General features: G+C 39.2%; 1 protein-coding gene across 2 annotated transcripts in view; it reads left to right on the top strand.

Annotated features, from left to right (window-relative positions):
* Positions 1-456: 456 nt before the first annotated feature.
* Positions 457-14,158, top strand: part of LOC128734342 (ceramide transfer protein) — a 38,858-nt gene continuing 25,156 nt past the window's right edge. Inside the window, exons 1-4 of one of the 2 annotated variants that reach the window (XM_053828489.1) lie at positions 457-1,126; positions 1,840-2,138; positions 2,204-2,434; positions 5,617-5,677. In XM_053828489.1, coding sequence (XP_053684464.1) covers positions 890-1,126; positions 1,840-2,138; positions 2,204-2,434; positions 5,617-5,677 — 828 coding nt within the window. In that variant the 5' untranslated portion in view covers positions 457-889. Of the gene's footprint in view, positions 1,127-1,669; positions 1,751-1,839; positions 2,139-2,203; positions 2,435-5,616; positions 5,678-14,158 lie in introns of those variants that run through there. The other variant, XM_053828490.1, reaches the window with a different exon arrangement.

Raw genomic sequence — 14,158 nt, 5'->3', positions numbered from 1 at the left:
CCAACAGATCTCCAATACATATGCACTCTGCAAACACCCTATAAACCAGTGTTAAATGCATTACTTTTTTCAAGCCTTTTTTCTACCGTGTCAATCCGCATGTTCCGCTGCTCTCCACGGCATGTCGCTGCCGTATTATTTTCTTTGCTGTCAGTTTGCAGCTGCCCGATCTGCAGTTTTCGATAAAGTCATTGCATTTATTAGAAAGATAAGAAAAATTTAATGTGCAATTTTTACAAACTGAGAATAGTGTACATACGCAACGTTTTCAAAAGTTATAAGTACAGCTACAAACTCAATTACCTGAAAATAGGACGGATTTAGTAAAAATTACATATCCGTCCAGCTTCTCATTGTACTGACTGTATGCTGTCGGTGCTGTCAGTTTTCTTTTGCATTTTTTTGGACATTCCAAATGTCAAAGACCTTCATGATCGGAAAGGAAAACATAAAAACAACTGCATCTCAGTCATGAAGTGAAACCAGTGAAACACCAGAAAGACGGCGATAGTAAATTGAACGTGGGTCGCGTAATTTCTCGCCAATTTGTACCGTTTTATCAATAGTATATACCGTTATCAGTGTGTGCCGTCGGGCGGGTTTTATTTGTGTAAATTCCGTGTGCAATATTCGCGCAGTTGGATTCTGCAAGTGTGAAAATAGCAAAATAGCGATCGCTCAGTTTGTGTTGTTCTTTGGCTACGCACAGCAGTGGAAGTATTTATTTTTGGGCAAGTGTTTTCCGGGACTTTTTTTTCGTTGTGCGGTGTTTGTATTGATTTCTAAAAGAAAGTGACTAGGTAAAGCGCTTTTTGTTTAGGGATTATATTAGTTGTCTTCTGCGAAAATCAAAACGTGAACGAAGCGAGCGTACATTGAAATTGAAGAAATGGCCGATGATTACTATCTGCAGAACAATGTTTCCAACAGTGATGATTCGGAATCGGAACTCAATTTGAGTACACCCGAACTGAAGGGATATCTTAGTAAATGGACTAACTACATCCACGGATGGCAGCCGCGGTTCATTGTTCTGAAGGATGGCACTTTATCGTATTACAAAAGTGAGCAGGATAGTGATTTTGGGTGTCGTGGGGCAATCAGCCTCCAGAAAGCCACAATCAAGGTAAGAGGAGCTACTCACTGGAAGATTGTAAATAGAGTTGAATGCAGATAGTAGGAGGTGGTCCGATTTTTGGTTTCACCTTATTGAATGTCAGAGATTAGGTGGCAATCAAGTAACATGTTATACTGGATAAACTAGATTATGCGAATAATACCAATTAGATTGTGATTCCGCTTAAGAACTTCTAGATAACTAAGAAATTAGATCATTCTTCAAAAGAATGTTTCGACGCTTGGTCCCTCTGGAAACAGTAAATACTTTCCATGTTTCGCAGAAAAGTTACTCGTTCACGCCACATTAAAACTGACCTGTAACAAATCTAAATTCTGTTTTTTCCTTTTCGCAGTATACTACTGCATGCAACGTCTAAATGAATAAGCCGCTTGTTTGTAGCTAAGCGCAATTACAATGAGTCAATTATTGATAAGCGAAAGCGACTGTTTTCGTTCGCCCTCTTTTGCGGTGATTCATATACCTCTGTACACATATGTCTTCTTCAAGTGGCGCTACCAGGCAGTGTATTGGTTTTTATCTTTTAATTTTATTGGTTGAAGCGAGAGTGCCAGAAAGATGAAACTTAGATCATATTTCTGTGCAGCTGTTCCTGACCTCGGGTTCAACTATGTATGACTGCTATTATGATGATTTACTTTATTGGGCAGAATGAATCGTTTTAATTGTAGTTTTTCAATTTTATTATTTTCCTATTTCAGTCACATGAGTTCGACGAGTGTCGTTTTGATGTGTCGATCGGGCAGAATGTATGGTATTTACGAGCGGAAACTCAGGAGGATAAACGTAACTGGATAGAGGTGCTGCAGTCCTACAAAACAGACTACCCAGAAACACTCAGTCTTCGCCGTCATGGGAGCACAATTTCGCTGCAATCCAACACACTGTCGACTGCCAGTGGTAGCAGTCTAAAGCGCGTTAGCTGGGGATTGCGCGAAAAAATGCACGAAATCGAGACATATAGGGATATATTGTCTGGACAAGTTGACACTCTGCAACGGTAAAACAGTTGAAATACAATTAATTTGGTTTGACTCGAATTTTGAACACTGGTTTTCGTTGTAGATATTTTGACGCACTTCAGCAAAAGAGTGAAAGTAAAGACCTGCTGGACTTGGGTAATGGGCTGCGGCCAATCGATTTCAAAGGCGAAGCAATAACATTCCGTGAAACCACTGCCGGCGTTATCAACACGCTACAGCATTGCTTGGATATTATCTCGCAGAAGGAGGAAAATTTCAAAAAGAAACTCGACAAAGAGGTGGACAAACGTAGGAAGGCTGAGGAGAACTACAGGTAACTTTTCTCGATTCAAACCTTTGGATTTTTTTCCTCAATTTTGGTCTTGATTTTGGTTCGAATAGACTTTCATTTTTCGGGAAGGAATGAAAAAGCTTACGAATGTTCGTAATTTTACGTCTGCATGTATATTGTCCATGGTTTTCCAAGTTGATGCAATCTGCACAGATTTCAAAGCAGCGTTTGATCGTATTGACCATGGCATAGTGCCAAGGAAAATTTCTCGACTTGGAGCTTCAGAATGTTCACTCTATTCTTTGAGTTCGTATCTGCGTGTGAAAGTTAATTTCTCATTAATTTCTAAACTTTTCAGGTTACAAATAACTCTGGGTAGTAATCGCTCATCCAACGGGTACGGGGTATACCTCGAAGTCGTCGGCATCTGTTGTCGGGTTCTTTGCAGAATATTATTTTCGTTGGTCTCTCATTTGGCATCCTTGCTATGTACTACAGACCACTGTTTTATTCGTCTATGTTTTATTCGCTACACAGTATCGTGCACTTGGTAATTTCGTGATAATTTCGTGATTTATGCGCATGCGCCTTCATCTAATATGCCGCCAAGTATTGATGACAGGATCATACGGTCAAAAACACCAAGAGCTCGTCGGTCGCTCTCTTTCAACGTCCATGCTTTGTGGCCGTAGAGTATCATAGGGCGAATCAGTATTTTATAGAGCGCTAGTTAATTTAGTTGGAAAACCATGTTCAAGCATAATCCGCCACAGCTCATTCCATTTAACTGAATCGTACGCCGTCTTGAAGTCTGTAAACAAATGGTGGGTCTGCAAGTTGATTTATCGGAATTTATCGACGACTTGTCGCAAGGTGAACATTTGGTCCGTCCATGAGCGTCCCTCTCGGGAACCGCACTGGCATTCGTCAAAGTTTCCCTCAACGACCTCAGTCTATGAAATAGGATGTAAGAGAGAATTTTGTATGCAGCATTGAGCAGAGTCGTCTATAGAGTATTAAAATGCCCCGTTAATTGCTACATTCGAGTCGATGGCCCTTTTTGTATGACATGACACTTTGCAACTAGTTCGTAGTTAAATTTTTCTCAGTGCTGTAGATACAATACAGCCGTTCGCTCCCGACTTTGAAAAGTTCGGCGGAGACGCCGCCCTTTCTAGCTGCTTTGTTGTTTTTCAAATCTTTGGCTGCTTTTTAACCTCGTCTAGAGTTAGTGGATCCACTGGCTTGTCCATTATCCTCAATCGTTATCCAATTTCAGTGAACTGCTCCATCTTGTTGCATTCAACAATGCATCGAAATGTAGTTTCCAACTCCTGGCCACCTCCGATCTTTCGGTAATCAGGTTCCCGTCCTTGTCTTTGCCTATAACAGGAGTTTGCACAGTCTGGTTCCTGATTCCGTTGATCGTTTTAAAGAAGCTTCCTTATCGTACCTCTCGAAGCAATTCTCCGCCTTCGCAAGAACGTGATCCCAGTGTTGGTGTTTCTTACGATGGTGAAATCTCTTTTCGGCAGCTCTAGCATCTCGATATCTCTTTCTGCTCTGGCGTGTCACAGTAAGCAGTCGTAGCTCAATTTACAACTATATCCTGAAAAGGACAACAATTCTCTCGATGTGATGTAGATGGTACATGGGGTGCCATATGATATCGACTATTATACTTCTTGAAATTCATAACAATATTGAACAAATATGTAGGGGATTGTCCCCGGTTGTGAAACAGCTCCGGTTGTGACCCATCATTTTAGAAGTGTTTATTAAACTAGCACCTCTATTTCATGACACAGACAAATTTAAGGCGAAATAATTTACTCAAAAAATATTAATTAAATTTTTGTAAACTGGCGTCCGCCCCGGTTGTGAAACAGTCAAGTTGTCCGGTAATGAAAAATCTAGAAAGTTTGAAGTTGCTAGGCTAAATGTCTATAATAGAAATGCCATTCAAGCCATTGTCAACAAGAAAAGTAAGATCCTATAGAGGAAATCTTTTACCACACTCACTCCGATAACAGAAGATCTGAAGAGAGTAGCTATGGATTATGATACGGTCTTATGATACCACCTTCGTCCAAAATTAAAAAGATTTGGTTTAGATATTGTCTACACCAGTAGAAACAACCAAATCAAAAATAGATTAGGGTCTACTAAAGATAAAATTGATTTATTAAACAGAGCAGAGGTTTACAACATTGCTTGTAGCCACTGTGAAAAAGTTTACATTGGACAAACTAAAAGGAGCTTGGGTATTCGTTTTAAGGAACGCCCCTAACCCCTGAAAACATCCATCTTCTCCGCACAATCAATGCGCCGTGGAAGTTGGATGTTGCTGAGAATCAGGAAATTAATAAACAAGAATCTTCCGCGCTTCTTAACAATAACGGAGGAAACAATTTTACATGGCTTTTCAAGTTCATTCCAAATCTAGCATGATATGGGACGGATCACCTTTCCATCGAATCCGCCGATTCGTCTAGGTAAACTTCTTAATTTTAAATTGCTGAATGACTTTGGGTACTAGTTCTGGCATTCTTAATAATTATCCACCTGCTTTAATATATATCGGTGCTTCTTCATTCAGATCGTCAAAGCACTAAAGAAGGCTGTATGTAACAGTCGAAATACGTATCTGCGGATGGTTTACGTAAAAGGATGGTTAGTTTAGTTTAGCTATGTTATAGTTATAGTGGAATTACAGTGTAGTGAGATTTTGTAATTATCCTTAATGTGAACATTGTGTAGTATAATTTTAGTAGAATAACACGGAAAACCTTCCTAACTTAACTCGTATTCGAGATTCTGCTAAGACGCTCAACGTATTAACTTTTAACTAGAAACTCAATTATTCAATACGTTAATAATCACAAACATTTTCAACACACTTTTCAAGCTCATGAGAGCAAAATCCGCATATTGGAGATCTCAAACTTCCGGTTTTTACATGCATTGATTGAAATTCAGATTTGGATGATTAAATAAAGAAAATGATAAATTACTTTGCATTTAAGGTGTTTTCCGTTAATAAATGAATGTAGTATTTTATTTTCATTTTATATATCTTCATTTTCTTTTATGGATTTATGACATAAACCAAATGGCCAAAAAACAAAACCTGTTTCACAACCGGGAACATTCCCCCACATGTATATTTTAGAAATTTTCAATTATTTATTCGAAATCTATTAACAAAATTTTTCCTTCCCTAGGCTATGCAAGGAAGAACTAAATAAAAACCGAAATTCTTCCATTCCCGGTCCAGATTTAGAGGTAAGCAAATCTAAGTAAATAAATTTTGTTAGATGTAAAATTAGTTCCGGCAGCAAAAGAATTCTATAAAGCTTCCAAAACATAATCATTCTGAAAACCGATGACTGGTATGATATACCGTGCAATCACCATACTCTGAACGGTTAAGAAGTTTCTAAATTCAACTGACCATAAAAAAATAATTCTAAATTTTATCACAGCTTTTTCTTTATCATCAAGAAACGGTAACTTTTCGTATTTGTTGTCGTTTTCGACCTGAATTTGCATTTGATGTATGAACGTATTTGTTCTTGACTAATACTTTTTCTTTGGACCAAGAAGAAAGATGTATCATTCATGTTAAAGCAGCCGTATAATTCTTGAGTACGTCTTACATATTTTTCGCTTTTAGGTAGGTCTCTAGTTTTTGGAATCACCTGCGAATCAGAATTTCTGAAACTGAGTACGTTGCATGGAACGACTGCTCGGTACTCGAGAAGAAATTTCTTTGACTAAGTTCCCAAAAAGATTCGCCCACTTTCGCCCAGGAATCCCATTAATAAAAGGATTTTGCCTCAAACTTGCTTTAGTGGCAACGGTCCGTTACCGATTCTGCGCCGAACGAATTATGGTCCTCCAGTACCGTCGGCCCTGGGCTGCCGTTTTCCAATCCCCACGAACACCAGCTGAACGTGCATCGTCTTCGACAGCACACACCCACCGGGTGCGGGCTCTGCCTAGGAGTCTACGGCCTCTTCCTGATTCTCTGCTGAAAATAGTTTTGGCTACTCTTTCATCGGGCATTCTGGCCACGTGTCCAGCCCACCGCAGCCTGCCACATTGCACTACCTTTACTATATCAGCATATTTGTATACTTGGTACTTGGCTCGTGATTCATGCGTCTGCGCCACACTCCATTTTCTATTTTGCCACCAAGTATAGATCGCAGAATTTTACGCTCAAAAACCCCAAGCACTCGCCGATCAGCTTTCTTTAGCGTCCATGATTCGTGTCCGTAAAGGGCCACCGGGAGGATTAGTGTTCTGTAGAGCGCCAGTTTTGTGTGAATTTGCAAACTACGGGACTTCAGCTGCCTCAAACGATCCATGTCAATAGGAAAGCCAGCTCTCGCTGTCTGTATGACCCACTCTGCAATGCGCGCTTCCTTGAACGATGTGAGAACTGCTGGTTTTTCAGGTTTTTTGGGAGCTACCAAACTTTTGCCCCTGGCGTGCTGTGTTTTCACTTGAATTCCTCGCCTCGCAGCTGATTATCGTGTAGAGAAGCTTTCATTCTTTATCGCCAGCGCCTTTTCTAGCTGCCATGAAGCATAGGGATTCCAATTCCTTTTGTGACACGGCATTTTACCTATTAGGAACGAACAAAAACAAAGGTGTGTAATTCTGGACAAGTTTAAAATTATAATTATTCCATGCATTAATCACTTAAACCAGTGAAAAGTATGCTCTAGAACACAACACGTATCTCTCAATGTTTATAATACAAATTTTGCGAAAAATATCTTTTTTCCTCACTTTTACGGTGACAAAATTTTTTCGATTCTGTTAGGCAATCTGCTAAGCAGCCATCTTTGTTAATATTTCAATCTATCGTCGTCTTTGTTTAACGCAATATTTCATCTACGTTCTGCGTTGATGGGGTGTTGGATGTTGAGATATAATTGTAGAAAGGGATAATTTATAAGATGTAGAAACCTAAATTGTTTCAAAAGCTGGCAGTTTGTCAATAATCCAGAAAATATGTGTGGCTGTCCAGCGTTAGGCACTGTCTTGAATATAGTGCTTGCACGATATCTGGGTCTGGGATGCTATTTCCTCACCTAGTCCTTGCTGAGGTCGTAAAATTTTTGTTGAATTAAAATTTCTTTTAATTCATCTATTCTATGTTCTTCTACTTTAAGTGCAATTGCTGGTGAATGACCAATTGGTTAAAACCACATTAAATAACAAAAAAAAGTACAATTGCATACAGCAATTCAAAAATGTTCTGTTACGTATTCTCCATCTGCATGATGTTTTTGTAGAAACGGGATCAAAAGTTTCTTCAAACATTCGTCTGGTACATCTTAATTGATAGCCAAACCAGAGGGCTTGTTGTTGAAGAAACGAGAAAGAGAACGATGTCCTTCTGCGTCCACAATTTTGGCTGATCTTCCACTACCTTGCTTGCGAATAGTTGTTGGGCGTCTGAGGGTATGGGAAACAGACGAAGCCGCAACATATTTGCTTTTTAAATGTTGTACCGTATACTTTTTGCCGAGATTTCTGTTGCAGTTCGTAGAAGTGTACAACGCGCTCCCGAAATGCTTCTTGTTTCGACGCCATTTTTACCAGAACTGCGCAAGCATAAACAAAACGAAAAACATTAACAAAAAGAGGTGATAGAGAGAGCTGACACATACATACTCTCATTTCTCTCTGAGCTCGTTTGTTGTTGAGCATAAGGGCCGCGAAAAAATTCCAAAATTTTAGTTGCCACCCATTATAATCGACCGGATGGACTAGGAACTGAGAATAGAAAAAAAAACTGTTAAAGACTTACAGTTGTTCGGATATCATGTGTTACAATCTGCGCTAATATTACGCCGTATAATACGCCGGTATAATACGCCAATATACAGACACAGCGCCTTGACTAATGTTTCTTCCGTCTTAAAAAAAGCATTCACATTTTGTTTTTGTAATCTTGGGACTAGTTACAAGCCTAGTGCTATGATTTAATTGACGTTGCTATAGTTAGTAGATATTAGAAAGTACGACGGCTGGTTTATTAGGCTAGTATCACAGATAAACAAACATTACTCTCGGAAGAAAAACTAACAAAAATTATCGTCACGCACGTTTTGCCTGAACACTGGCACCATCTATGATCGACCTTCCCAAATGTTTACTCACAATAGGCGTATCCCTTGAACAATACCACAATAGATCAAAATAATGGTCGCAGTGGTCTAACCTTCCGACAAAAATAAATCCCTTGAACAAGCAAGTATTTTTCATAGTGTATTCCCCTTCTTTCGTTAAAAAGCGTTACTTTGACGAATACAGAGACATTCCCAAACCGCGATAAAGTCAGTACCAGTAAAAACAAAAAACACACCCCGGTGTGGTTTAACACCGTTGTGCCTCGACGACGGTAGGCACCAGACTGTTAGCATCTACACAATGCAGTCGATAACAGTCTATCTTCTCGTGTAAAAGCATAGGACAGTCATATTACAAATAATAACCGTCACCGGGGGAGCGTATGTGTGCGAAAGATGGAATGCTTGGACTGGTAGGACAAAAACTAGATCTGAGACTAATTAATATATGGCTGTGGTATAGTTTAAATGCGTAAAGCACTCGAGTACTAATCGAGAAATTCCGGGTTGGAGTCCCGGTGCCACGCTAAGCCCAATATTTTTAGCCGCAGATCGAAACTTGCCCAGTATTCAGTCTAACATTTTCGCACCAAACGCTCCTCTGCTTTAATCAAATAACTGAAACCTCCTATGGTGAAAACGTGGTTCAATACTTTCAAGAGAAATGTATGTTCATAATTAATTTTTCTTTATTAAAAACAACACAAAAGACAGCTTTTTCAATAATTCTCGAAGATCTTCGCATCACGAAGAGTGATTTAATAAAGCAACGATGTGTTTCAATGTTATTTGCTTTGACAACACTGTTCTGAGTCGGATCGTTTGTACTGCTATATGTTTACCTCTTTTGTTCTCCCACCATCCTTATGAACATCGAGTGAGACGTCAAACTCGCAGTTTCCCATAAGAACACCAGAGAATAAAAGAGACGACGAATACCGTTTGCCGAACGGTGCGGTGAGTGTATGCCCCGATAAACAATTTAGACAGATGGCATTTTACGCATCTATGCTGATACGCTATGCCGATTACGCATCAGATGCCGATTAGTAGGTCGCGGATAGGAACGCGAACTTACTGAATAGGGGGAAAAGTTCGAGGGATTTTTTAACGGGACGTAAAAAAATTCAGATTTCAGGATTGCTTAAAAAAGCACCTTGCGGGTGAAAATGGGTTCGGTGTGTTCAAAATTAGTTCCGCCGCTCCAAGTTTTAAAGCGAAAAATCAAAAGTTTAGCTCAACAATAGTGTCTTCCAATGGTAACAGCTTGAAGAACTAAAGATAGCAAGAAGATTGGTATGCTGATATCCCCCACTTAGTCAACCCATCGCTTGTAATAAGGTAAAACAATCAGTGACCCGCTTAGACTGCTTAAAACTAGTTATTTACCCTACATACAATCTTTGCAGCCCGTTTTCGCCGATAACGATGGGTTTTGATGCAAGATATGCTATGAATGTGCTCTCGTACAAAATACCATTCGTAATAACAGCACTTGCGGTAGATAATAAGCCGACGAATGTTTTTAAACGGAGTACAATTATTTTTTTTAGCTAAGAATATTTTTTTTTGTATGCCAGAAGGGTACTGGGTTTAAAAATGCCAGTGCAAGAGTCACGAAGATTGTCTTTTGAAGCTGCCCAATTAGCACACTTTAGGTACATTTAGTTGATGCAACCGAATTACGACTGAAATTAGTCACATTTCGGTTACCACAACAACTTTGTAGCAACCGTGCTAGTAGGGTGGCTCCGATTGCTGTATACAGTATACGGATTGCTCATACAGTCATATTCATTGATGGAGTTGAGCTGGGCTGTAAGACTGCGCCCCAATTAGGTACTAAATGGTTGATAAAACCAATAACCTTCTTGGGATGAAGTTTCCATACAGAGTATGGAGTTAATAGGTAGCTTCCGAAGAAGCTGTACCTGGAAGACGCAAGAGCTCCACAGGAGCAGCGCAACTGCGCTGAACTTTCTAGTTCTAAATTGGAAAAGCGGCAAATGTCGATTAAGGCCTTGCCAATTCTCTTTAAATGGTAAAGAGTGGGACAATGTCCGGTGAAGAGTCCCGTAATTGTAAGTAGTTTTTTTAACTACTGCAGGGTCTGGGTAGATAAACTGTTCAGCTTGTCTACAGCCCTGCACTTGATGCCAACTGGATACTATTTCTTGCTTTTCCCAGGTCAGTAATTCGCTTTTGACAGCGGATGTGGAGGTGCCTAGACACGGTTCGGGACCAATGAACTGATGAGCAGATCCTTGCCTCGCTAGTCTGTCAGCAAGCTCATTGCCATTGATTCCGCAGTGTCCGGGCTCCCGCAATAATGAAATTTTAGTCTGGCGGGAGAGCTCCCTTAAGGTTGTCAAGAATAGGGTAGCCTGGGGTAATATGCACCGTTTAAGGAAATCGTGGTTTTTCCATATTAAAGCTTAAAGCAAATATCAATCTTAAATACTGAGCATAATCTCATGAATATTAGTTAAAAGTTTCTGAAGCTATCATGCTGAAAACCTTTGTGAAAAAGGCGTGCAAAGTGACTTTTGATACTGAGGCAAAAGTCTGAAAATGCAACTAGCCGGGGCAAAATGCACCCATGCATGGTTTGGGTCAATTAATGGGAATATATTCAATGAATTCAATAATTGTAATACAATTCGTGCGTGCTAACTGACAATGTCGTTTCTAGTTTTTACCAAATGCTGTGATTACAGTGCCTAAGCAAGGGAAGGAAGATGAATTATTGGAGGTGTGTTTTCTTTGGAATTCCGTGTACCCGAGTAGCACCCCCACCCCCATAATTTTTGAAACACAGTATTTAACAGCCTCCAGTGCTGACTGCCGTTGTTTAACAGTACCTGACAACATGTTAGACATTCGGATAGATTTTCGGACGTAATTACGTGTCATTTTTTAAAAGAAGCAAAGTAAATAAAGCATGTTTGCTGAGGGTGCATTTTGCCCCGAGTAACGGGGTGCATTTTGCCCCGAACTTAAACAAAAAATGTTTCTGGTAAAAACAAAAGTAATAGGGTAGACGCACCAGTAGTAGTGGTAGTACCAGTAGTGGTGGAAACTTGAATTATTGCATTATTTTTGCAGATTTTGTTACAAGTTTGATAAATATCGAACTACCAGTAACAGTATTATTTGATAAGTATCAAACTTGTACCAAAATCTGCAAAAATAATGAAAGAATTCGAGTTTGCACCACTACTGGTACTACCATCACTAATGGTGCGTCTACCCTAAATATCAAAACTTCTGATGTTTTAACAGAATTGTGTAACTCAAACCACAATTAATAGAATTATAACATTTACCAGCGTTTAATATGGTCGGAGCAGTTAAAAAGTGTTGGTAAAGCGAAGCAAAAAGTTACAGGTTATTCATAGAAAACATATTTTTGTTATTATTTACGTTTCCTTATTAGATAAAACTGCCAAATTCACATAGTAGCCGAAGCAAACATCGATTTAACTGGCAGAATTATTTTTTTAGTTTTAAATTGTGTTTTGGCTTAGAAGGGGGTGCATTTTGTCTCGATGGTGCTTATTACCCCAGGTACCCCTATAGTTTTACGAATATTTTTTCTAATTATGTTCTCAGTGTAGTAATCAACTCCAGTATACCTTTATTTATGTCTCTCAACTATTTCTTGCTTAGCAAATAGCGTGATTTTTTCTCATCATCTTCCAAGATGCTTTCGTTTACATCGGTTCGGCTACGGTTTCGGGCACATAGGTGGTATAATGGCAATACTCTTAAATTGTTCAGCACAATTGGTAACTGAAAAGTAATTTAGTATAGCATAGCATAGTTTGACCGCCCGTGAGTTGCCCGCGATTGATCTAAATCAGCTGAGATTGCAGAATTATCAGAATGATGCTTGGGAGTAGCAGATCATTCTCAGTGTGCATTTTCTGGTGATCTAGTTCTTGGTGATGATCAATAGCAAGGCTGGCCACGCCCATGCAGGTCATTTTGGGAGTGAAAGGAATGTTAGTCCGACACTTACTGCTACTAGAGACCGAGGAATCCTCTGCATCATCCACAAGTGTCACAGTGACAGGAAGGAGTTGTTGTTAGTAGAAAGGAATTGATCTGGATCCACCGAGGCAGGTGGTGGGATCATTGTCATACGATCTCCCGTACGATTTGAAAACGTTTTTGGTTACGTGGCCATTGCGAAACAGGTAGTGGAGATCCGACATACCGATATAAGAAAAAACTGTGAGAAATCAGTTTACCGCGCCGAACATTATGCGCTATCAACATATTCGATTCTTTTGGCATCCTTCGATCATAGAACTTGCTTAAAAACTCTGACTACTTTATTAGGGAGCTGTATAAAAGCTATCAAGCTGTTGATATTTGATAATCATATGATAGAAATAACGTCGGATGTTGCTAGGTAACCAATTTCACGACTTATAAGATTTCAATAAAAGTTCTCGTTTTGTAAACGCACCATTGCTAAATGTGCTCAAATGAATTCAAAATGGCCTTCTAAACCGCTGTCGGAAAAATGCAACGAGTGAGACACGAAAGCAAACGATGCTAAATCACCATTCAAAACTATTCTCAGTATGTAAGCACCGGTTGTATGAGACTAACTCCGATATTCGGAAATTTTCTTGTAACGCCAGTATTAAGAAATCTGAGATCAAAAATACACCTTTTTTATAAATAAAATATAATGGCAATGGTACTACATAATGAACCATAGTTTAAACATTTATATCGAGAAATATTATGCACATGCGAGATTTACGGTGGCTCGAAAACCTCGTGACAAACTTAAATTTATTATAACTGATATTAAAAATCAGGCACAATGAAGCGTGCCAATATAGTCCCTAAGATGATAAGCAATTCCTCCTATCAACGCTAATATGCAGAGATATAGCGCCCTGCACGCGTCAATTGATAACTGAAAAGTAATTTATCGATTTATTTACAATAACATAATATATTAACATCCCAGAAAAATTTAGAGAACTGCTCACTGCGCCTCATAGGAAATAATTTTCCAGTTCAAGAAAATGGCAATATAATTTAACATGACTTGATTTGATGTAACGTGATAGTTAGCAAGTTTTATGTTTCTAGACAGGCAAATCACCACCTCCTTATTGTACAAAGTTTTCTGAAATGGGCAACGAGTCCGCAATGCTTGCTAAAAATCACCTGAGGGTAGATTTTTATAGAACATTTATTCAATTGTGTCCAGATGGTGCAATAATTCGTAACGCATTGACGCACGTTTTCTTCTATATCTAACCGCCGTTTACCGGTCGGCAGCTTATTTCTTCAAAGCCTTTTTTTCTATTTTACATTAATTGGATTTGGCGTTTACAGCGGGTAATGGTTCCATAATAAATTGCAATGCTAAATGCGTAACATTCAAATTTAATCCTCGCGCTTGTGGGTTGCGGGTTGTGGTCGGCTTAAAAGGGAAATCTGAAGGTATATCCGATACAGTGAGTACGATGAGGTAAACAAATTCAAAAGACTTCGATGTTTATTACATTGAAGTGCAATTGATGATTCTCTAGATTCAGTTGAAAAAGCGAGAAAGCCTGACATGAAATTTTCAATTCTGTAGCAATTT

This window comes from Sabethes cyaneus, chromosome 2, assembly GCF_943734655.1.
Source record: "Sabethes cyaneus chromosome 2, idSabCyanKW18_F2, whole genome shotgun sequence".
Taxonomy (NCBI): domain Eukaryota; kingdom Metazoa; phylum Arthropoda; class Insecta; order Diptera; family Culicidae; genus Sabethes; species Sabethes cyaneus.
This window is presented reverse-complemented; position numbering and strand designations above follow the sequence as displayed.